Genomic DNA, 23,985 nt, shown 5'->3' on the forward strand with positions numbered 1-23,985 from the left:
GGTTGAAAAAGAAAAGTTTCATTGAGGAGGGCCCTGAATGCCAAGGTATAGCATCTCAACTTTCTTCTATAAGCAACAGTGGTCACTGTAGATTTTTTAACACAGGATGAAATGTCTGACAACAAAATTATATAGCCTAGAGCAATAGTTATTTTGACTGTGATCTTCAGTTTCTGAGTCCTATAACTCAAAGAAAATTTACCACTCAAGGAAGAAGAAACGACAAAACTTTAGCAAGAGAACCAATGTGGAGACTATCAGAATAGCTTAAGTAGGCAAGAGAGCTCAAAGATATCAGCCTCAAAAGTACAAATACAGGAGAGGAAAAGCAGCAGTAATGAGCTCTAAGAAACACAGTAACCCCCTGAAAAAGTTCTTTCCTGAGCAACAAGCAACTCTAAGGAAAAGCAGATATACTGTATCTATTTTCAGTCTAAACATCACTCTTTGTGCAAAAATTAATTAAAAATATTAAAAGAGATTCTATGGTTTTCTAGTTAGAATCAAACCAAACCACCCAAAGCATTTTCTTTTGTTCTTTTCTGAGATCTGACCCAGATACCCCTTTGACCAAAGTCTGGAAAGAATAAACTGATGCAGAAAAGCAAATACCAAAGTTCTGTTCTTGTTAAAAATATAATTTGCAAATTAATTTATGTTTCTGTTCCTCTGAAGGAGACCAACAGAAAAGCCTAGAATATGACTAAAAAACAGGACAGACATCTCAATCAGTACACCATTCAGAACATGCACAGGACAACCGGGCTTCCACAATAAACAACCATACAAATCCTTTTGATATTACAATATACTTGATCACAAGTCTGAATAAAGCACTTGGACCCAGTAGCTCATTTAGGCAGCACCAGCTTGTACCAGACTGCATCAATAATGAAGAAACCTCATATTCTTCCTATATAAAATGAATCATTAAATTTTATCATACTATGATAAAATGAGATAAATATCCCTGAGAGAAAATATATCCTACTAAATATTAAGTTCTGGTGACTTCCCTGGTGGTCCAGTGGTTAAGACTCTGGCTTCCACTGTAAGGGGCATGGGATTAATCCCTGGTTGGGGCATTAAAATCCCACATGCTGTTCAGTGTAGCCATGAATGAATAAGTAGTAGTTCTTATTTTCCCTACTAATAAACTGCTTGTGACATGAAAAAATTGGGATTCCCTAGTTAAAACTCTGGCAAAATATTTTTAAGATAAAATATTTCACCTTAGTTTTACTAGGCCCATTATATAACATAAAAGGCACTATAATTAGGAATTTAACATTTGAAAAGTAATTTTCTTAAAACATTAAATTAGCTAAATTAAATTGAGCTGAAATGGATATCTGACTTCAAAATATCAACCAAGTTATTAGGGAAAAAAAATTTAAACCTACAAACCAGATTCCTTTGAAAGATCTGAATGAAGATCAGTAGTCAAGACTCCATTGGACCAAATGCACACCAAATTGTACAGCAAATCCAGGTTAATGTAACTTACAGAAGAACAAGGGAAAAATGGAAGGCAACTTTGTGAGGCTTGTTGTATTTAAAGAAACAAGGTGTTAGATGCCACAGAATGTTACATTTCTAATTGATAGAAATCAATTAGAGATAACACTATCTCCAAAAGAGAGAAGATAAATTCTAACAAAAACCTCAACAGAAAGATACACTTGGTGCAGTGACATCCAGAGGTGAACACTTTGTTTTCAGCTTCCCCATTAGGCTCCGGGTTCAGAACTCCCTTTTGAGGGGTGAATAGAACCTTTAGTTTGTGCTGTCCAAAAGAATGAAATTATCTAATTTTGTGTGAGCAGTTTTTAAAAATAAAAGGTACTGTTTTCATCTCAAAAGTTAAAGAGAAAGGAAAAGGGAAAGAAAGGGCTTTTGCAGAAAATGTAGCAGAAAAAAATCCCACGTAAATTCAGAAATATTTAAGAATTAAAAAACAAAATGTGGGAACTGTATTTCCAATACTATTAGGCAATACAGTAGTCTTTTTACAACAACTAACTCTTAAGCCTATAACAAAAGTGTTTGGAAATAGGTTAAGAAAAAGCTAATTCCAATTCTTAAACATCTATACAAACACCATTCTGTGTCCTTGGCAGATAAACATTTTACAGATTCAGACTGTTCTTTTCTAATAAATTAGAAGAACTGTTCAAGTGCACATGCTCACTTAAAACTCTTTGTGAGGTCTGATCCAGGTAAAAAAAAGGCAACAATTTCTATTTATAGTCAGATGGAACAGAAATTAAAGGTGGAGACAATTCATCCACATTCTTTCATTGCCTGGCTTTATTACTAGTTTTAATATATTCGCTATTCATAAGATTCCATTGAGACTGTGCAGGCCAAGAGAAAAAACAAAACTAAAACCAGACAGTAACTGAGTATTCTAGTCTTACACACAATACTATCAAGTAAATGGTCTTCCTGAAAATGTCCTGGACTTGTCTGAATTACCTACTAGGAGATTGCTGGCACAAATAAAGAGACATATAAACTCATGGAACATGATAGAGAACTCAGAAATAAATCCACACATCTATAGTTAATTAATCTTCAACAAAGGAGGCAAGACTATACAACAAAGAAAAGCCGGTCTCCTCAGCAAGTGGTATTGGGAAAGCTGGACAGCTGCATGTAAATCAATGAAGTTAGAACACTCCCTCACACCATACACAAAATTAAACTCAAAATGGCTCAAAAACTAAATGTAAGACATAACATCATAAAACTCCTAGAAAAGAACACGGGCAAAACATTCTAACATAAATCGTAGCAACGTTTTTCTTAGGTCAGTCTCCCAAGGCAATATAAATAAAAGCAAAAATAAACAAATGGAACCTAATCAAACCTTTAAGTTTTTGCACAGCAAAGGAAACCATAAGCAGAATGAAAAGACAACCCCCAGGAAGGGAGAAATTTGCAATGAGATTGACAAGGGCTGCATTTCCAAAATATACAAGTAGCTCAACACAACTTAGTATCAAAAAAACAAATAAGGCAGAAGACCTTAATAGGCATTTTCCCAAAGAAGACATACAGATGGCCAATAGGCATGCAAAGATGCTGAACATCACTAATTACTAGAGAAATGCAAATCAAAACTATAATGAGCAACCACCTCACACTGGTCAGAACGGCCATCATCAAAAAGTCTACCAATAAAAAATGCTGGAGAGGGTGTGCAGAAAAGGGAGCCCTCCTACACAACTGCTGGGAATGTAACTGGTGCAGCCACTACGGAGAACAGATGTAGGTTCCTTTCAAGGAATATAGAAGAGTTATAAATATAGAAGAGTTATAAACATGAACAATACAGCAGATACTTTGTGTATGCTCCAAAAACATACAAAGAAATAACATGCAATACTTCCCTATTATGTACCTCAAACTACCCTATGTATTAAGTTTTCCATCACCTGTTCCACTATACCTGTTTAATTTTTTTAATCTCAATCTCTGTACCACCTCCATACTGGCCTCAGTAAATGCTGATTCATCTCCATTTACTATTTGGACCCAGCAGACATACATCCTTCTCTAACTTGCCTACAGCAAGGCTGAGGCAGTAAACCTTATAATGGTACAGTTTTAACAGAAGACTATTAGAACACGGATTGACTTAGAAAACCTACTTCCTTAAAAACAAAAAACAAACCTACTTCCAATGGCCATAGGCCCAAGACAATCAGCTTCCTAGACAGCCATAAGAACACTTGCCTCTATCACCCCACCTGCCTACCTACCACAGGGCCTATCCTCCCTCCTGCCAAAAAGGCAGGCTGTCAATCCCCATAACTTGCCCAGTGTTAGAGCTGCCTGCCTGCCTGTCCAATGTTAGCACTTGCTGCTCAGCTACAGAACCTCCTGTACTCCTTGCTCCAAGATGCCTACTCAGCTGCAAGGCTGTGTGGCCAGCCCACCACAATGGAGTGCCAGACAGGAATGAATCTGAAACACATTGGATTCCTCAGAATCTAAGGCTTTGCAGGCCATATGCTGCTCTGGGACCTGCCTCTTCCTGGACTGACGTGGCATTCCTAATGTCATGCACTTCAGAAAAGATTCCACTGTTATTCAGAGGACCTCACCCTATCAGACACATAGGATGATCACATGAAAACAGAACAGTTCAACACCAGAATAAAATAATCCAGACAATTTTATTTCTCACTGTTCTCTCATTACCCATTCACAAACCGAATTACCCCAACTACTACAACAGACACAAGTCTTTATGTCTCTGAACTTTATTTGGGATTTAATGCCACCAATTTCAACTTTCTGACATGGGAAGGGAATTAAGGATGGAGCCAGGGTCTGGGTGTGGGAAGTCCGGGCACAACCAGATGCAGCTACATTGGGCAGCCACATAATAATTTCAAGATGCAGGGGTAATTCCACTTCAAGTTCAGGTTCAACTGGTTTTATATCCTTCAGGAGTGGAGAATCTGCACTCTCCTCCTTGAAAAACTTTCAATCCTGCATCAGCTTTGGAAAGGATAGCTTCTAGCATTCCTTTGGATCTCATGAAAACTTATACTTAAGTGAATAGTGAGTACAGTATGGATAAAGCAATGGTTGAATTTGCAATGATGGATCTGCAACTAAACCATTATTTAAAGGCTGTACAATAAACCATGTAAAAGAAGATGTCCAGAAAAAATATCCAATCTAAAATTATTAATGAAGTTGTTTTTGGCTTTACAGAATAAGAATTCTGATGTAGACGTTCAAAATAATGAAAAATATGTACAATTTAAACAACAGCTGAAAGAACTAAAGAAGCAATATGGTCTTCAAGCAGACAGGATGATGGCACAGAAGGAGCTGATGAAGATGATTGTGACTCAAAGTCAGACCGACTTCATCTGCCCCATTTACACACTTGGAAATGAAGAAACCAGTGAAAAATAAAACACGTGGCCACACCTACAAAGAAGAAGCCATTGCTGGCATGATAGAGTCTAAGCACAAAAGGAAGAAAAAGGCCTGTTGCCTGAAAATTGGCTGTAGCCACACAGATGTGAGAATGTCTGATCTCAGCCAGGAAGAGGTGCTCAGAAGGGCAACTGAAAGCCACAACAAGAAAAACACTGCCAATCTAACTAGGAAACCCCTGCAGGCAACTCCACAGCCTACCTCCTACCCCAGTCATCTGTAGAGAGTGATGCTTGTCCAAGTACTTTGACTGGCTTTGTAGCACACTTTAGGGTAAAAAATCAAAGGTTTTAGTATATTCGAAAGCATTTTTCTATGTCCCAATACACATTCAAACCTACTATATTGTTTAAGTGTTCTATAATTTTAAATAAAACTTTGATTATCAACTTTCCATTTTTCCTGAATTCTTTCACATGCTTTGGTATCTCCAACTCTAAAAATGTCTAGAGCAGAGCTAGGATTCACATGAAGTATGTGAATTTCCTAGGAAATACCACAGAATTAAATGTAAAATTCTGTGTAAAGGTATACAGCATCCCTAAGTTCTCAAAAGGGACCAAGAATATGAATTTCTTTGTACTGTCTATAGCAATTAGCACAGCAATGAATACATTCCAGAGCACAAAAAGTATTCGTTGCCTGGCTGTAGACATTAAGACTATTTATACGTTTCCTGTTCTTTGCATGAAACAGTGCTCCTTTAAAAATATGTGAAGGCTCTAATTTCATTCATTCAAAAGACATTTATATTGAGACCATACTATGTGACAGAACACTATACTAGACATCAAGGATGAAAAACATACAGTACACGAGGAACTCAAAGCATAATGGAGGAGACAGAAACATCTAAATATAATACAACACACTATAAGGGAAATGATGTAGAGACATTCGAGAGGAGGCTTGTATGTGGTTGGCAGCTGATATTATGAGAGTATATAAGTGACTACATGTGTTAAGAACAGTTAGCAAAGAACACAGGAATTCCCTAGTGGTCCAGTGGTCAGGATTCGGCACTTTCACTGCCGTGGCCCAGGTTTAACTCCCGGTCAGGGAACTAAGATTTCACATGCTTCAGGCAACTAAGCCCAAAACACTGCAACTACTGAGCCCACACGCCCCAACTAGAGAGAAGCCTATGTACCACAACGAAAGGAGCCATGTCCTGCAACTAAAATCTGAAACAACCAAATAAATGGTTAAAAAAAAAAAAAAAAAAAAGACAACAATGGGATGCAGAGTCAGCAGAAAATGAGAGTCAACAAGTTTGGGTAAGAAAGGAATACAGAATAGTAATTAGAAGAATTCAAGATAACCAATTTTCTCATTTATTATTTTTTACTTATTGTAACAAAGGAGCTGACAAGCAAAAGTCATTCTTAAGACTAAATCTAACCTGACATAAGGAATCATGTGAAATTACACAGTACTAGATGAGAGTCAAAGGATGAGTGTTACAACAAAATACATTGTTTTATTTCACTGCAGCCAGTACAATATGTATTTTTGAATAACCGTAACAGCTGATATGCAGTAGGGAAAATGATCTAGGTTTTAGACTTGGCAAACTTTTCCTATAAGGGGCAGACGGTAAATTTTTTTTTTAGTTTTCAAGGTCATATAGTCTCTAATACAATTATTCAACTTTATCACTACAACATTAAAGCAGCCAGAGACAATGCATGAACGAAATAGGCCTAACTGTGTTTCAATAAAACGCTATTTACTGATGAGTTGATTTGGTCCATAAGCCTTAAGTCTGCTGATCCCTGTTCTACAGGCTGAGAACAGTACGAAAGGAAGTAAAGAGAAGCCATAGAACTAAAACACAGTTGAGTTAGGGTATTAAATTTTTAAAAAAATGAATAAAGGAACTGTAAGAAGAGAAGAGGAAAAAAAGAGATGAGAAAGGGATGTTGGAAAAAGACAGGAAAACCATGTAAAAATCAAGTAGCAATAATATGCCAATTCCAAGGTAAACAGATAAAAAGGCAGCTGAATGCTCTAAAAACAGATGCAAAATGAGAAGAGGAAAATGAGAGCATCCCAGGATCCGTCTGCACTGGAATTCATGTAAAACACACACTAATTCTCCAGTGATAATTTGACAGTCTCTCCTAGTTATGCTTGTACAAAAGGAACAGCCTGCAAGATCAAAGTTGTTCTTCCTTTTGCCCGTAAGTCAAACTGGAATATATACAACATTCAAGAGATCAGATGAAACTTATTCACTATTCCCTAAGATATCAATTACTGCTAGGCCTATTATTCACTTGAATATGTATATGAAAGACAACTTTTAAACCTTATTAAAATCAATGTAGTTAGTATTAAAAACTTAAAAGCCACACGCATCTTACTAATTTTAAAGTTTCCCCCAAAATAAAGAGATTTAAAAAGGAAAAGAATTTTCAAACAATATAATAATCTGCATATTTCTACTGTCTGAGGTTTTTTTTTTCCCCTCCATTTTTGGTATTGTTTGTGGAGAAATTCTTTAAGGTAAATTCAGATTAATTCTGATTCAGCTCAGCTAAATAATAAATTAGACACAATTTATGTCACTATAGGACAATGTTTAAGAATATGACTTGGGGTTAGATAGCACTTGGGTCTGTGTCCTCATTTCATCAAGTTAATTAATCCATGTCTCAGTTCCCTCACCTACAACATGTGGATAATAATCATACCCACTTTAGAAAGAAGCTATGATGATTAAATGAAAAAATGCACATAAAATACTTAGCATAGAGTCCAATACATAGAATTGACACTTGAATTTTAGTTACATATTGCCAATTTAAGATTTTAACAGTACTATTTATTACAAGACAAAAACCCACAAAGGAAATAAATTTCCCTCTTCTTTTAGGAAGCTACAATGTAATACTAGTTTTGTTCTTATCACTCATTCATTTCTATTATTTCTAAAAGAAAAAAACACCCTCAACCATCTACCCATTTAAAATGCAGAAAAGTAGTATCAAACTGATACCAACTGGGACTTTTCAAGATACTGTACAATTCTGAGACACTGTGAGGTAAGGAAAGAGTACAAATCCTCAAGATCTCCAGAACACAGCCATTCCTAGGATCTTATCACATGAAATTCATGGCTCACATGCCAGACTACACCTCAGAATCAAACATTCAGAGCCTTACCCAGGCTAAATATCATGAAATCAGAATCTCTAAAAGTGAACACTAGGTATTTTTTTAAACCCATGGGTGACTAGAATGTGAAACCAGCACGAAGAATCACTGCTTACATCCTACCTTCCTTTACTCAAGGAGATTAGAAATCTGAGTATGTGTTTAACACAAATAATGTTAATCTAAAAGCAGTACTAAATGACTTAATTTTCATAATTAATAAATCATCATGTAACTTATATGCAGAGTATATCATGTGAAATGCCAGGCTAGATGAATCACAAGCTGGAAAAAGATTGCCAGGAGAAATATCAACAACCTCAGATACACAGATGATACCACTTTAATGGAACAAAAGTGACGACGAACTAAAGAACCTCTTGGTGACAGTGAAAGAAGAGAGCAAAAAAGCTGGCCTAAAACCCAGCATTCAAAAAAGTAAGATCATGGCGTCCAGTCCTATCACTTCATGGCAAACAGATGGGGAAAATGTGGAAACAGTGTCAGATTTCATTTTCTTGGGCTCCAAGATCAATGTGGATGGTGACTGCAGCCACAAAATTAAAAGACACTTGCTCCTTGGAAGAATAGCTATGACAAAACTGGACAGTGTATTAAAAAGCAGAGACATCACTTTGCCAACAAAGGTCTATATAGTGAATGCTACGGTTTTTCCAGTAGTCATGTACGGATGTGAGAGTTGGACCACGAAGAAAGCTGAGTTCCGAAGAATTGATGCTTCTGAACTGTGGTGTTGGAGAAGGCTCTTGAGAGTCCCTTGGACTGCAAGGAGATCCAACCAGTCCATCCTGAAGGATATAAACCCTGAATATTCATTGGAAGGACTGATGCTGAAGCTCCAATACTTTGGCCACCTGATCAAAGAACTGACTCACTGGAAAAGACCCTGATATTGGCAAATATTGAGGGCAAGGGGAGAAGGGGGCGACAGAGGATGACATGGATAGCATCAATGACTCAATGGACATGAGTCTGAGCAAACTCAGGGAGATACTGAAAGACAGGGAAGCCTGGCGTGCTGCAGTCCATGGGGTTGCAAAGAGTTGGACACGACTTAGCAACTGAACAACAACAATAAATCATGCCAATTAATTATTCTTAAAGTCTTCTCTACAGTAATAGAATCTCCAAAACAATACTTTTATAGATGCAACTTCTGCCAGGATAGTGCTAAGAATCAGGACTAAGAGAACTGAAATCCTAAACATATGACTTGATACTATTTTCAGAACACTATACACTGGACACAATTATATAATTCACTAAACTCCTACAGTCCTTAAATAAAATACCTGAAATTACTCCACTACTCAATGTTCTCATCAAGTAAACTATTATGTATATAGTAAAACACATGCATCCCCTAATGAATGTACTGAACACTATCAAAGCTATTGCTCTGATTTGGATTTTCTTGGCTTTCTACAATGAACACAATTTACCTAAGAAATAAAGGCATAATAAAATAATAAACAAAATAATAAAAATTTAACGACTAACTTTGTAGTTAGTCTTGATTGATCCTTTACAAGGATCCTTTACAAGGATCAATCTTTTACACTGATCTTTTACAAGGATCAATGAATGGGACATAAATGTCTTCAAGTAGTATTTATCCTTTCAAACTTAGGAAATGTCAATTCTCTTTAAGAATACTAAAAAAGCATGTTATGAATGGTTTCGAGCTAAATGGCCTGGTACCCAACAGATCAGGGAACATCTGTTGCAGCCAATACTTTTTTCCCAGAGTGCTAAGTGCTAAACTCAACTAAAATTTTATTTTTCCTTTTGATTTATGATCCAAGTCAATTTTAAAATTTAAAACAGTGAAATATTTCAACAGTTTAAGTATAAATAATTTTGTGCTCCTAGGCATAAGTAACGGAGAAGGCAATGGCACCCCACTCCAGTACTCTTGCCTGGAAAATCCCATGGATGGAGGAGCCTGGTAGGCTGTAGTCCATGGGGTAGCTAAGAGCTGGACACGACTGAGCAACTTCCCTTTCACTTTTCACTTTCACGCATTGGAGAAGGAAATGGCAACCCACTCCAGTATTCCTGCCTGGAGAATCCCCAGGACGGGGGAGCCTGGTGGGCTTCCGTCTATGGGGTCGCACAGAGTTGGACACGACTGAAGCAACTTAGCAGGCATAAGTAAGATGAACTCCAAAGGCAATTACTAAAAAAGACTTGTTGGTACTTCCCTGGTGGTTCAGCGGTTAGGACTCTGCGCTTCCAGTGTTGGGCAACTAAGATCCCAAGTGGCCTTGGCGGCCAAAAGACTTGTTTGCTTGTATGGGCCACTGAAGGACTCTTAGAGTTGTGAATCAAAGACACAATATAACTAATACAATTATGTAAAGTTTAAAAATAAAATAAAATTAGAAAAAAAAAATAAAGTACCTTCTAAACAACAAAAAAAAAAAATTAAAAAAAAACCAAACAAACAAAGACACAATATAAGAAGATACAAGATCAGAGCACAGTGCTTTCATCAACAATGCAAAAGCAGTTTCATAGTACCTAGAGCAGCTTGTTTCTGAAAAAGCAATCTATAAATAACTAAAGCTGAGAACCTTATTAAGAGGTCCAATAGAAAGGCTTTAACTTCCTGGTGGCTTGTAATTTGAAATAACAGTGTAGAAGTAGTATCAGTGTAACAATGAAAACAGTTGGTATAGACTGAATGATGAAAACAAAAAATTGTTATAAGCTGCAACAGAAATGACTACAAAATTTCAATGCCACTGCTGCCCTCCCCAACAAAAAATCTTTTAAGAGTTTTAGAACCAGTTTCAAAATCACTGGAGAGGCTTTCAATGTGTTACTGAACACTCAGCATTGCAAAAATAGCCCAACAGAGTCTTTCAATGTGTTATTGAACACTCATCATTGCAGAGTATGCTCTCCAAATGAGTGACAGCAATTCCCACATCTTCTTCCTCAACAGACACCTGAAATAGACTAAATTTTAACATAACTACATCACTACTTTCATATTCTTAAAATAGTCCCATACTCTGAATATTTCTTCCAATATACATGTTCTAGTCACATTTTTCAACTTCATTTAGACAATCATTTTCCATCCATAGCTCTCTGCCTTTCTCCTTTATTTCCGTGCTTTTGACTTCTTTCCAGATTAAAAAACTATTTATAGAACAAGCATAGAAAAACATACATAGTAATATTTAAGTATTATTTATAAACATTATAAAACTAAAAATATGTAAGCTAAACATTTAAGTTGAACAGGACAAGAAATTTTTAGTTGAGTACTATTAGTAGCATTGACAGTAAAACTTCAGAAAATTCTTCACAAACTTGTTTTTAATAGAATACAAGTCTTCATTATTTATCCTGCCCAAAGTACCAAGGAATATTCCTCTGAAGTTTTAAATATTTTCCAGCAAAAATGCATTTAAATTCCCATTTGCCTTATTTCTTTTTAAAAATAAAAAAAGGAAAATTCTGCCATCAGTATAGAATCTTTTCTTGAATAAATCTAATAAACCATGAAGCATATTTAGGAAATCAAAACTCACCTCTTCTTGCATAACTGGAGTCCATATCTTTAAACTGCACCACAACAAAGTCTGAACACTTGAACAAAATACTCTCCATTATTTCTTCACGTTTTGGCCCCGAACTGGATTCTGTACTTTTCTCATGTGCAGCATCAAGTACCAGATCACACTAAGGAGGAAAAAAAAAATTAAAAACATTTATAAAATAAAATCCAACAGGAATTCCCTTACACATCAAGGTACTATTTCTTATATGCCTTTGGTAAAAAATTATCTCAAGAGATCCTTATAATCATACTGTTTTCTCAGTAATATGATCTAGTATTCCAATATTCTAAAATTCTCTCATCTAAAAGTTGGTCTTTGCTTCCATGGTTTGCCTTAAGCACAACAGCAGTAAAGAGGAAAACAATAAACCACTAGGACCCCTCTTCTAGTCCATAATGCTTGCAAAGGCCAAAATATTTTAATAAGCACAAAGAGCAAGAAGCTGTTCTGATTATACAAATATGTCTATAAAGTAATCAGTACTTGAAACCAAAGAGTAAAGTCATTCAAAGTGGTTTTAAGAAGTGCATTAAAGGTAATGTACGAAGCATGAAAATGTGACAAAAGTAACTGTCTCATAACTATAAATTGCTAAATCAGAAACTAATGGACACATGGAAACATACACACTAGTTGGTGATTCTCGGGGTTTTACATTATTTTTGAAAAAGTAAAAATTACCTTAGGACTGTATGTTTTAAAAACTCCTTCATATATACCTCCGTTTTTCACTTGTACTTCACATTTGGATCCCTAAAAACACATAATTAATTTATCAAAGAAACAGTGTGCTATGCAGTCATGGAAATAACTCCTTTCATTCTACTTTTTTCATTCAATGTATTAGGTAATCACTGACAGAATAAAAAAATTTTAAAATATTAACAATACACTTAATTCTCAAAATTCTTCAGGAGGTCCTGCTCAGTCTGCAGTATAAATTTAAACTGGGAAATTTAGTATTTTTGACTCTAGCTTATTAAATAACAAAATAATGCACTAAAGACAATCAACTAGTAATATTTTGTACACAGCAGACTTAACAAGATTGCTTTTACAGTGAGTTACAATGACTTGAATAGAGTTCTAATTTGTTTTCTACATCATCCTGATTAAACATGATCTAAGAAATGTTACTTTTATCATTCATTCACATTTAACTTCAAGAAATTATTTTATTCCACTCACAAGGCAGTTTCTCCCCAATACTCTGAAAACTTACAACAACTGATGTAAGAATATGAACCATCCTCATATTTGCATAGATTCCATCAAAAGAAATCTGTAATATTAAGAAAAAACATTATTGGCACTCATTATTTATCTCTCTATATATTACAGTTAACACTTCTTCTGTTATAAAATGTTTAGTTAGCTTTATACCTCATACTCATTAAAGGAAGATTTGGTTTACTACAATCTTTTCCTCCTTACAATGTATAAGTTTGCAAAGGTGAAATCAATCATACAAATTAACAGTGTTCTAACTATCTATGATATTAAAAAAAAAAAAAAAGGCAAAATTGGACTTCCATATATGAAGAAAGACAAAGTCATAGAACAGAAGACAGATCAGTGACTTAAGAGTAGGGATCACTACAAAGTGGCATGTGGGATTTCTGGAAGTAACAGAACTGTTCTATTATTTCGACCGTGGTGGTGGTTACACAATGTATACAACAAAACTCAAAGAACTGTACACTAAATAGGGTTAAATATACCTTACTAAATAAATAGGGGCGGAGGGGGAACCTCTGTAGAAGACCCTTGCCTATCTTTTCTCTTAGTAAATCTCAATCAATGATATTGCTCTAAGGTCTAATAAACCACATCACTTCTTATTACACACTACATAAGCACGTGTCCTGATTCTAAAGAAAATCTATATACAAAAAAGGCAAAGTCTCAAAAATTAGTGACAGCTTTGCATTTATTTCTTGCATTTTGTGGAACCTATATCTTCTGGCCTTTGGGCATAGTTCAATTTCACTGATAAAGTTTCGGCATCTAAAACCATTTTCCAAAGGAGAAAAATGAAAGAAATAAAAGACAGCACATTATTTCTGAAAGAGATGGGAATACCAGACCACCTGACCTGCCTCTTCAGAAACCTATATGCAGGTCAGGAAGCAACAGTTAGAACTGGACATGGAACAACACACTGGTTCCAAATAGGGAAAGGAGTACATCAAGGCTGTATATTGTCACCCTGCTTATTTAACTCATATGCAGAGTACATCATGAGAAACGCTGGGCTGGAAGAAGCACAAGCTGGAATCAAGATTGCCAGGAGAAATATCAATAACCTCAGATATGCAGATGACACCACCCTTATGGGGGAAAGTGAAGAGGAACTAAAAAGCCTCTTGATGAAAGTGAAAGAGCAGAGTGAAAAAGTTCGCTTAAAGCTCAACATTCAGAAAATGAAGATCATGGCATCGGGTCCCACCACTTCATGGGAAATAGATGGGGAAACAGTGCAAACAGTGTCAGACTTTATTTTTGGGGGCTCCAAAATCACTGCAGATGGTGACTGCAGCCATGAAATTAAAAGACGCTTACTCTTTGGAAGGAAACTTATGTCCAACCTAGATAGCATATTGAAAAGCAGAGACATTACTTTGCCAACAAAGGTCCGTCTAAGTCAAGGCTATGGTTTTTCCAGTGGTCACGTATGGATGTGAGAGTTGGACTGTGAAGAAAGCTGAGCGCCGAAGAATTGATGCTTTTGAACTGTGGTGCTGGAGAAGACTCTTGAGAGTCCCTTGGACTGCAAGGAAATCCAACCAGTCCATCCTAAAGGAAATCAGTCCTGAATATTCACTGGAAAGACTGATGCTAAAGCTAAAACTCCAGTACTTTGGCCACGTCATGTGAAGAGTTGACTCAATGGAAAAGACTCTGATGCTGGGAGGGATTGGGGACAGGAGGAGAAGGGGACAACAGAGGATGAGATGGCTGGATGGCATCACTGACTCGAAGGACGTGAGTCTGAGTAAACTCCGGGAGTTGGTGTTGGACAGGGAGGCCTGGCGTGCTGCGATTCATGGGGTCGCAGAGTCGGACACGACTGAGCAACTGAACTGAACTAAACTTATTTCAAAATCAAAACGCCAAAGTTTTGCCAACTATGGTCCTAGCGTTCCATTCATCTCATTAATCATTTTTATTTGCCTTTAGTCATTTGTAAAACAAATGAGTTATTATTAAGTATGAAAAATCAAAATACTATTTACAATAGTTCTGCATTTCACACATTATAAAACAGTTATAGCTAATAATCTTATGCTAAGCAGTACTAATCTATAAAGGTTATCTGAGATACAAGGCAATTTGGGGGGGGGGCTTGGCTTTTGGTCTGTGGGATTTAGAAATCACATTTCCGTTACCAATTTTTCCAAACAAGTAACACTGAAATTACTCACCGTGGATTGAGGCAGTCCTTTGCTACTGTTTCGGCCTCTGAAAAGATTAAATATTTATGAAATTCAACAAGCTAAGCAAGCTAAAATATTTTTTCAAATTTAAAATACCTTATAATCCCATCCAAAAAAAATACACTATCTGTGGGGAAGGATCATCCAATGTGAAGTATAAGGGCTACCTAAGCATGACGCTTGCTGTGCTTTCCAGGCTCAGAGGCCTGCAACAGATATGGGTCAGAGAAGGGAGGAAGGAGGAAAGAATGTGACCATAATCAAAATTAAGTGAATAAAGTAAAAATTAAAACAACCTACTTACAGAAATAACCAATACCAAAAACAATAATCCCCTCTCCAAAAGTTAACCACTCTGTCATAAAAAACTACTCAGGAGCAAAATACAGATTATATTCCCAATTTAACTGACACACTTGACTAATAACATCAAGATACCTCCATTTTCCCCTCACCTCTTAAAATAGGTACTGTGTTTACAACTGCAGAAAAACATTTGAAAATAAGTTAAATCATTCAAAGCATTTTCATTTTAAATACTAAGTGCTCCTGTTAAGATCTATCTAAGTAGCAGTAATCAAGTCGCTCAGTTGTGTCCGACTCTGCGACCCCATGGATTATAGCCCACCAGGCTCCTCCATCCATGGGATTCTCCAGGCAAGAGTACTGGAGTGGGTTGCCATTTCCTTCTCCAGGGGATCTTCCCAACCCAGGGATCGAACCCAGATTACCCACATTGTAGGTAGACACTTTACCGTCTGAGCCACCAGGGAAGTCCAACAGCAAACCAAACCACTCTCCCTGCCAAACCACTCCCTCTGAAACAATGCAGTACACCTATGTCAGTTGTCAAGTAATTTCCAGTAATGTGGAGTCTATTATCAAGTAAATTTAGAGAACAAAATATACTGTAAGGCTTGCTCCAATGGAAAAATTAGCCCCTCTATTATGAAAAAAAAAAAAAAAAAACCACAATAAAGTAAAATGTTATCAGCTCATAAGTATTACTCTTGAGGAAGAGTATTGCAATCTCATTCTAATAAAATAATCACAACACTCAAAACCACAAACTTAAAAACATTCAAAGAGAAGCACAATTCAGGTGAAAAAGCCTAGCAGTATGAATGGTGCCAATTTCCAGAAAAGCAAGATGGATATTAGTACTCTGAGGTCAACTGGTTTTGTTTCTAACTCTCATCTACCTTTTCCCATCTAGAAAATAACGTCTTTGACCAAATAACCCGAGATTACTTCCATTTTTATCATTTCTGCCTCTCACACAACACAAAGTCCTAAAGTTTAAGCAATTTATAAAACGTACTACAAACCAGACAGTATATAGTAAGCACCACGTCAAATCTCTCACCCCTACTTTACAGGTGAGGAAATGGAAACAGTAGCAATATGTCTTGACCAAAGTCATCTAGTTTATGAGCAAGAGCAGATATTTAAACCAGGTGATCCAAAGTATAGACTTTGCATTTCTAGGTTATGCTCCTTCTCTGAAATTGTATCACAAAAAATTAACTTGACAATAAAGCCTAGCCCAATCTCTGCATCTTTCAAAAGCCATCTAAATGTATTATGTTTTTCTGTTTATTTGTAGTCGGTAGCCAAAGGCTATAAAATGTCTAAGTATTACCATTTTATCTTATCCTAGTGGTCGCTGAGATGCTACAGTTAAAAGATTTAAACAAATGACACTAATTAAGTGCCCTTAAATTTATGCAGTGTACCCACAAGGCTACTTAAAACAGTTTAAAACATAAAATTCTACCCACAAGGCTACTTAAAAGAGTTTAAAACATAAAATTCCGTGATAGAAACCACATTTTTTAAAAAATTGAGTGCACACAGTTATATTTTTGATTAATAAAGAGCAACTGTTTTAACAATCCAGTTTACTCAGTAGAACAACCTGGTCAACAGGAAAATCAAAGACTCACAGTGGTATAAAGTGGTATAAAAGTATAGAAACTACTGATTTCCACTGCTCTACCAGGTGGCTGGACACCTAAAGGGGATGTTAGCATACAACAGTAGCATTCTCTGAAACCGATAAAAAGCCCACATTCATTCTTGTTTTTTTTCTTTTTGAATCCACTCAGATTATGGTTGACTTTTAGTTTTTTTTCCTTTGGTATTTCAGACAAGCATTCTAATATTTCATATAGTAAAAAAAAAAAAAAGAAAGAATCTAAAAAAAAAACCCAACCAAGATATTTTAGTTCTAAATGTAAGTATAATGCAACAGATCAGATTTAGCAAATCAATAATATCCAGGATTTTAAATTTTCAACCGTCACTGAACATGAGATTAAAATGTGAATCAAAATACCAAATAAATATAAATATACAAAATAATAATAAAGAGCTTATATTGTTTCAAAATAATATAGTAGGGAGGAAACAGGGTTAAAAATGAAACAAGACTGGCATGAGTTGCTAACTGCTGAAGCCAGGTGCAGTGGTATGCAGGGGTTCATTATATCATTCTTTTTACTTTTCAAAATTTCCTTAAGTTAAAAAAGTCTTCTGACATGACACAAAGGGAGTCTGGATTCAATCAAGTGTATAGATCTTCCAATTTACAGAGACCACTGAGTAGTAGAGTAAATTAACTTACATCACGAGGTTACAAGTCAGTTAAATCCAGAATGTGGTAAATTTGACTCAACAGATGACACTTTGGCATGTCAAGAAAAAACAATGTAGAGGAAAAATTATTACACATTTGAAGATACACAATATGAAAAGCAAAATGTGTCTTCCCAATTTCAAAACTTATCACAGAGATTTTCCTGGTGGTCCAGTGGTTAAGAATTCGCCTGCATGTAAAACAGATAGCTAGTGAGAAGCTAACACAGGGAGCTCAGCTCAGTGCTCTGTGACAACCTAGAGGGATGGGGTTAGGGGTGTGGGAGGGAGGTTCAAGAGGGACGGGATATATGTACACTTACAGTTGATAGATGGGGAAACAGTGGAAACAGTGTCAGACTTTATTTTTGGGGGCTCCAAAATCACTGCAGATGGTGACTGCAGCCATGAAATTAAAAGATGCTTACTGCTTGGAAGAAAAGTTATGACCAACCTAGATAGCATATTCAAAAGCAGAGACATTACTTTGCCAGCAAAGGTCCGTCTAGTCAAGGCTATGGTTTTCCAGTGGTCATGTATGGATGTGAGAGTTGGACTGTGAAGAAGGCTGAGCACCAAAGAATTGATGCTTTTGAACTGTGGTGTTGGAGAAGACTCTTGAGAGTCCCTTGGACTGCAAGGAGATCCAACCGGTCCATTCTGAAGGAGATCAGCCCTGGAATTTCTTTGGAAGGAATGGTGCTAAAGCTGAAACTCTAGTACTTGGGCCACCTCACGTGAAGAGTTGACTCACTGGAAAAGACTCTGATGCTGGGAGGGATTGGGGGCAGGAGGAGAAGGGGACGACAGAGGATAAGATGGCTGGATGGCATCACTGATTCGATGGACGTGAGCCTGAGTGAACTCCGGGAGTTGGTGATGGACAGGGAGGCCTGGTGTGCTGCAATTCATGGGGTCGCAAATAGTCGGACACGACTGAGCAACTGAACTGAACTGAACAGTTGATTCACAATGTTGTACAGCAGAAACAAACAATATTGTAAAGAATTATTTTTGAAAACAAATAAATATAAGCTTAAAAAAAGAGAGACTCTGCCTTGCAACACAGGGGACTGCAGGTTTGGTCCTTGGTCCGGAAAGTAAGATTCTGCATACTGTGGGACAAAGCTAGCCTGCACACCACAACTAGAGTCTGTGGGGCACAAGGGAAGATCCTACATGACACAATGAAGATCCTGAGTGCCACAACTTAGCCCTGACCCAGCCATATAAATAATTTTCAAAACTTATCACATAACTAAAGAAATCAAAATAGTATGGTACTGGCGTTAAGGACAGCTATAAAAATCAATGGCATAGAATAGAGAGCTGAGAAATAAACCCTCATGTTTATGGGCAACTGATCTTTAACAAGGGGAACAAGATCATTCATGGAAAATCTCTTTAACAAGTGATGCTGGAAAAACTAGATACTCACATGCAAAAAAAGATGAAGCTTTACCTTACACCATATATAAAAATGAACTAAAAAATGGGCCAAAGACCTAAATTTAAAAGCTAAAACCATGAAACTCTCAGAAAAAAACAAAGGGAAAATATTTATGGCCTTGAATTTGGCAATAATTTATTAACTGTGACTTCAAAGGCATACAATATTAAAATATATATATAGGATTTCATCAAAATTAAAAACTTTTGGGCAAAAAACAGTATCAGCATAAAAAGACAATCCACAGAATAATAGAAAATACTTGGATATATCTCATAAGGGGTTAATATCTGAACTACAGAGAGAACTCCTATAATTCAACATCAAAAAACAAATCTCCAAAGAAATTTATAAGTTGGCCAATAAGCACATGAAAAGATGTTAAACCTCACCATTAATTACGAAAATTCAAATCAAAACCACAATGAGCTACCTCTTCACTCCCACTACAATGACTATTATAAATAACCAACCAAAAAAAAAAACAAAACACCCACAAAACCAAGAAAATAACAAGTGTTGACAAAAATGAGGAGAAATTGAAACCCCTGTACACTGCTTGTGGGAATGCAAAATTGTGCAGCTACTGTGGAAAATCGGAGAAGGCAATGGCACCCCACTCCAGTACTCTTGCCTGGAAAATCCCATGGACAGAGGAGCCTGGTGGGCTGAAGTCCAGGGGGTCGCTAAGAGTCGGACACGACTGAACGACTTCACTTTCATTTTTCACTTTCATGCACTGGAGAAGGAAATGGCAACCCACTCCAGTGTTCTTGCCTGGAGAATCCCAGGGACGGGGGAGCCTGGTGGGCTGCCGTCTATGGGGTTGCACAGAGTTGGACACGACTGAAGTGACTTAGCAGCAGCAGCAACTGTGGAAAATAGTATGGCAGTTCAAGGTGGGAAAAAAATCAAATGTCCACTGATAAATGGATAAACATAGTATGCTATCACCCATACAATGGAATATTATTCAAATGAAGTTCTGATACATTCTATAACATGAATGACTCTTGACAACACGAAAAATAAGATATACACAAAATGACAACTATTCCATGCTTCTAATTATGTGAGGTACACAGAATACTCAAATTCACAGACACAGAATACTCAAATTCATAGATACAGAAGGGGCTGTGGGAAAGTTGGAATTGGAAGCAAATGCTTAATATGCATAGGTATAAATACATTGAAAATAAAAAGAAAAGACAAGCATGCAAACAAGAAAGCAAGAGTGGCTATTCTAATATTAGACAACATAGATGTTAAAATTAAAAAAAAAAGATACTAAAAAGGGACATTTTATAATCATAAAAAAGTCAATCCAACAGGAAGAAGAGTCATTCCTCCAGGACTCTGTATACCCTTTTCACATGAAGTATTGGGCCACTGGAGATGAACTCTTAACAGAAATTATCCGTACAAACCTGATCTCTTTCAGAGCCTTGCTCCTTCACCTAGAGAGTGTGTCTCACGTTCCATTCTCCTTGGCATACTATCAACCTGACAACCGAATTCCAACTAATAAATGTGGAAGGAATGATGGAATTAGAGGGATACTATTTAGTAACCACCATAGTAGCAACTGTTTCAGGCTGAAATCACCAATGGATGCTAGTTTAATAAAGTATCAATAGAAACAGGATACTTATAAAGTCACAAAGTAACTCATCACAAGATACTGATTATGATAAAGTGAAAAATAACTTTATAGAAAAGGAACCCAGCATCATCAAGTGATTAAAATTAACAGCATGAGCAATGAGACAAACATACATCATGCACCTCCTCTCAGGCAATGAAAATACATGTTATCACTTCTGCAATATCTTTGCCAAAAATGTATATAATCTGAATCTAATCATGAGGAAACCTAAGACAAACCCTAATGGAGGGACATTCCACAAAATAACCTGTAATACTCAAAAATTGTCAAATCATCAAAGACTAAGGAACTATACCAGATTAAAGGAGACCAACAAGGCATGACAATTGAACGTAACATATAATCCTGGATTAGTTCTTAGATCAGCTTTCTTTTGGAGTGCAGGGGTGGGGGGAGCTGTAAACAATAATACAAAACCAACTAGTAAAATCTGAATAAGATTGACAGATAATAATTTGGCACAATATTAATTTCCTTATTTTGACAACTGTACTGTAGTTTTGTAAGAATATCCTTGCTATTAGGATATACACTCAAGTATTCAGAACTAAGGGGCACCATGTCTCTCATGTTTAATAAAATTATTTAAATTTTACATTAAATACATATTTATACATTAATTTTAACAATAGAAAATGAAAAAATGGAGTGAGATGCTACTTGAGGAATACAGATGAAGGATACAGAAGAATTCTTTGTATAACTGTAACTTTTATTTATAAACAATTTTTTTAAAATTATTAACTATGAGCTATTTATTAACTTCTACTTTAGTGTCCAAAGTGTCTGTACAATTCTGTAATAAACTTGCCCAGCCTTAAATGTTACCTTTTCAAGAAACCTTTCTTAGATTTATGTCATCCAATCAAACAGTGCTCTCTTTGCTAGACTGAAATTTATCATAATCTGCCCTGTAGTTAACAGGGAACCTATCATGCCCACTAACTCAGGGCCATCACCTGACAATATGGTGGTGGTGGTTTTTCAGTCACTAAGTCATTTCTGACCCTTTGCGACCCCATGGACTGCAGCACTCCAGGCTTCCCTGTCCTTCACTATTTCCCAAAGTGTGCTCAAACTCATGTCCACTGAGTTGGTGATGCCACCCAACAATCTCGTTCTCTGTCACCCTCTTCTCCTCCTGCCCTCAATCTTTCCCAGGACCACTGTCTTTTCCAATGAGTCAGCTGTTCATATCAGGTGGCCAGAGTGCTGGAGCTTCAGCATCAGTCCTTTCATTGAATATTCAGGGATGATTCTCTTAAGGACTGACTGGTTTGATCTCCCTGCTGTCCAAGGGACTCTCAAGAAATCTTCTCCTGCACCACACTTCCAAAGTGTCAATTCTTCGGCACGCAGCCTTCTTTATGGTCCAACTCTCACATTCATACATTCGGAAAAACCACAGCTCTGACTATAAGGACCTTTGCTGGCAAAGTGATGTCGTTTCTTTTATGCTATCTAGGTTTGTCATAGCTTTTCTTCTAAGGAGCAAGCATCTGTTGATTTCATGGCTGCAGTCACTGTCCACAGTGATTTTGAAGCCAAGAAAATAAAATCTGTTACCATTTCTACATTTCCCCCATCTAACTGCCATCTATTTGACAACATAATGTTTTTGTGTAGACCAGAAAATGATGCCTCCTCCAGGAAGTCACAGTCCCACACTAGAAAAAACCGTGCAGTCAGTAGTCAACGCCTTTGTAAAAATTAAGAGGTATCAGAAACAAATGTAGTCCCAAAAGGCATATCATATAGCAAAGAAACTCCTAGATTTCAACACCCACTTATGCCCTTGGCCAGGATATCTTCAATAAAATTAAATTGGAATAACCAATACTGGCAGACAGGATCTTGTCCATCCTTGTACCATTTACCAAAATCAGCACAGAGGAACTGTGCCTCATATATGATATATACAATACATATTTTGTGAATAAGCCCAGTCAAAAAAGAAAGAAAAAAAATGAACATGAACACTTTCAAAGTAAAGATCTTCCCCCAATTTATGATGAGATTATGTCCTGAATAAACCCACTGTATAAGGTGAAGTAAAAAATAAATGTATATACCTAGCCCACCTTAAAGGTACTCAAAGCATTTACATTAGTCTACAGTGGGACTCAATCATCTATCACAAAGCCTATTATATAATAAAGTGTTGAACATCTCACGTAACTTACTGAACACTGCCCTGAAAGTGAAAACCAGAGTGATTCTATGGGTACAGAATGATTTTAAGTTCTTACCACTTGTAAATTGTGTGGCTGACTAGGAGCTCAGCTCGATGCCACTGACCAACACCATGAGAGAGTATTTTACCACATAGAGCTAACCTGGGAAAAGATCAAAGTTCAAAGCAGGGTTTCTATTGACTGCTTACTGCTTTCACACCATCCTCAGTCAGGGATCATCTGTAATAATTCTTTAAATCAAATATCAGCGAACTACAGCCCACAATTTGTTCTTGTTTGGGCTTTTTGAGTAAATATGGTTTTAAGTTTTTAAAGGGTTTAAGGGAAAAAACAAAAAAAAGCCAAGAACAATATGCAATAGAGAAATTATATGCCTCATAAAAGGGGTCAGTACAAGCAAAATCTGCTGACCTCTGAACTGAAAAATATGGCTGCTATATCAATAACTGCAATTTAAAAATGAAGTCTACTGCTGTTTCACACAAATTACTTCTTCTACAAGAAACTTCTTAATAGTACTACTTTTCACTAAAGTTTAATGTACACAATTGAGAAATGTCATGAAAGTATTGTTGCTCTCATTTAATTATTTTTAGGCTTTACAATGTAATTCAATTGTGGGCGATTTATCTATTAAAAAAATCAAGGTATTTTACTAATGTACATTTGACAATACTGTGAGCAAGTTTCAGAAAGATAAGGACTTTGTAGTGAAACTGTAGACTAAGACAGACTTGAGTCATAGTAAACAACTTGTGAACTCTCATTTGAACAAACTGTAAAAGAAAAATAAGGTGATGAGACACTCGAATTGGAGGTTCTAGCTTATGCAATAAAGCAAGAAAAAGAAATAAAAGGCACAATTAAAAAAAAAAAAAAG

At 36.4% G+C, this 23,985-nt stretch overlaps 1 protein-coding gene across 9 annotated transcripts in view; it reads right to left on the reverse strand.

The window, feature by feature from the left end:
* Positions 1 to 23,985, reverse strand: part of ATXN2 (ataxin 2) — a 101,621-nt gene that overhangs the window by 56,934 nt on the left and 20,702 nt on the right. For all 9 annotated transcript variants that reach the window (XM_061384801.1, XM_061384800.1, XM_061384795.1 and 6 more), the window contains exons 2-5: positions 15,143 to 15,179; positions 12,940 to 12,999; positions 12,399 to 12,470; positions 11,688 to 11,838 (exon numbers count right to left, since the gene is read on the reverse strand). In XM_061384801.1, coding sequence (XP_061240785.1) covers positions 11,688 to 11,838; positions 12,399 to 12,470; positions 12,940 to 12,999; positions 15,143 to 15,179 — 320 coding nt within the window. The remainder of the gene's footprint in view (positions 1 to 11,687; positions 11,839 to 12,398; positions 12,471 to 12,939; positions 13,000 to 15,142; positions 15,180 to 23,985) is intronic.

This window comes from Bos javanicus, chromosome 17, assembly GCF_032452875.1.
Source record: "Bos javanicus breed banteng chromosome 17, ARS-OSU_banteng_1.0, whole genome shotgun sequence".
NCBI classification, from domain to species: domain Eukaryota; kingdom Metazoa; phylum Chordata; class Mammalia; order Artiodactyla; family Bovidae; genus Bos; species Bos javanicus.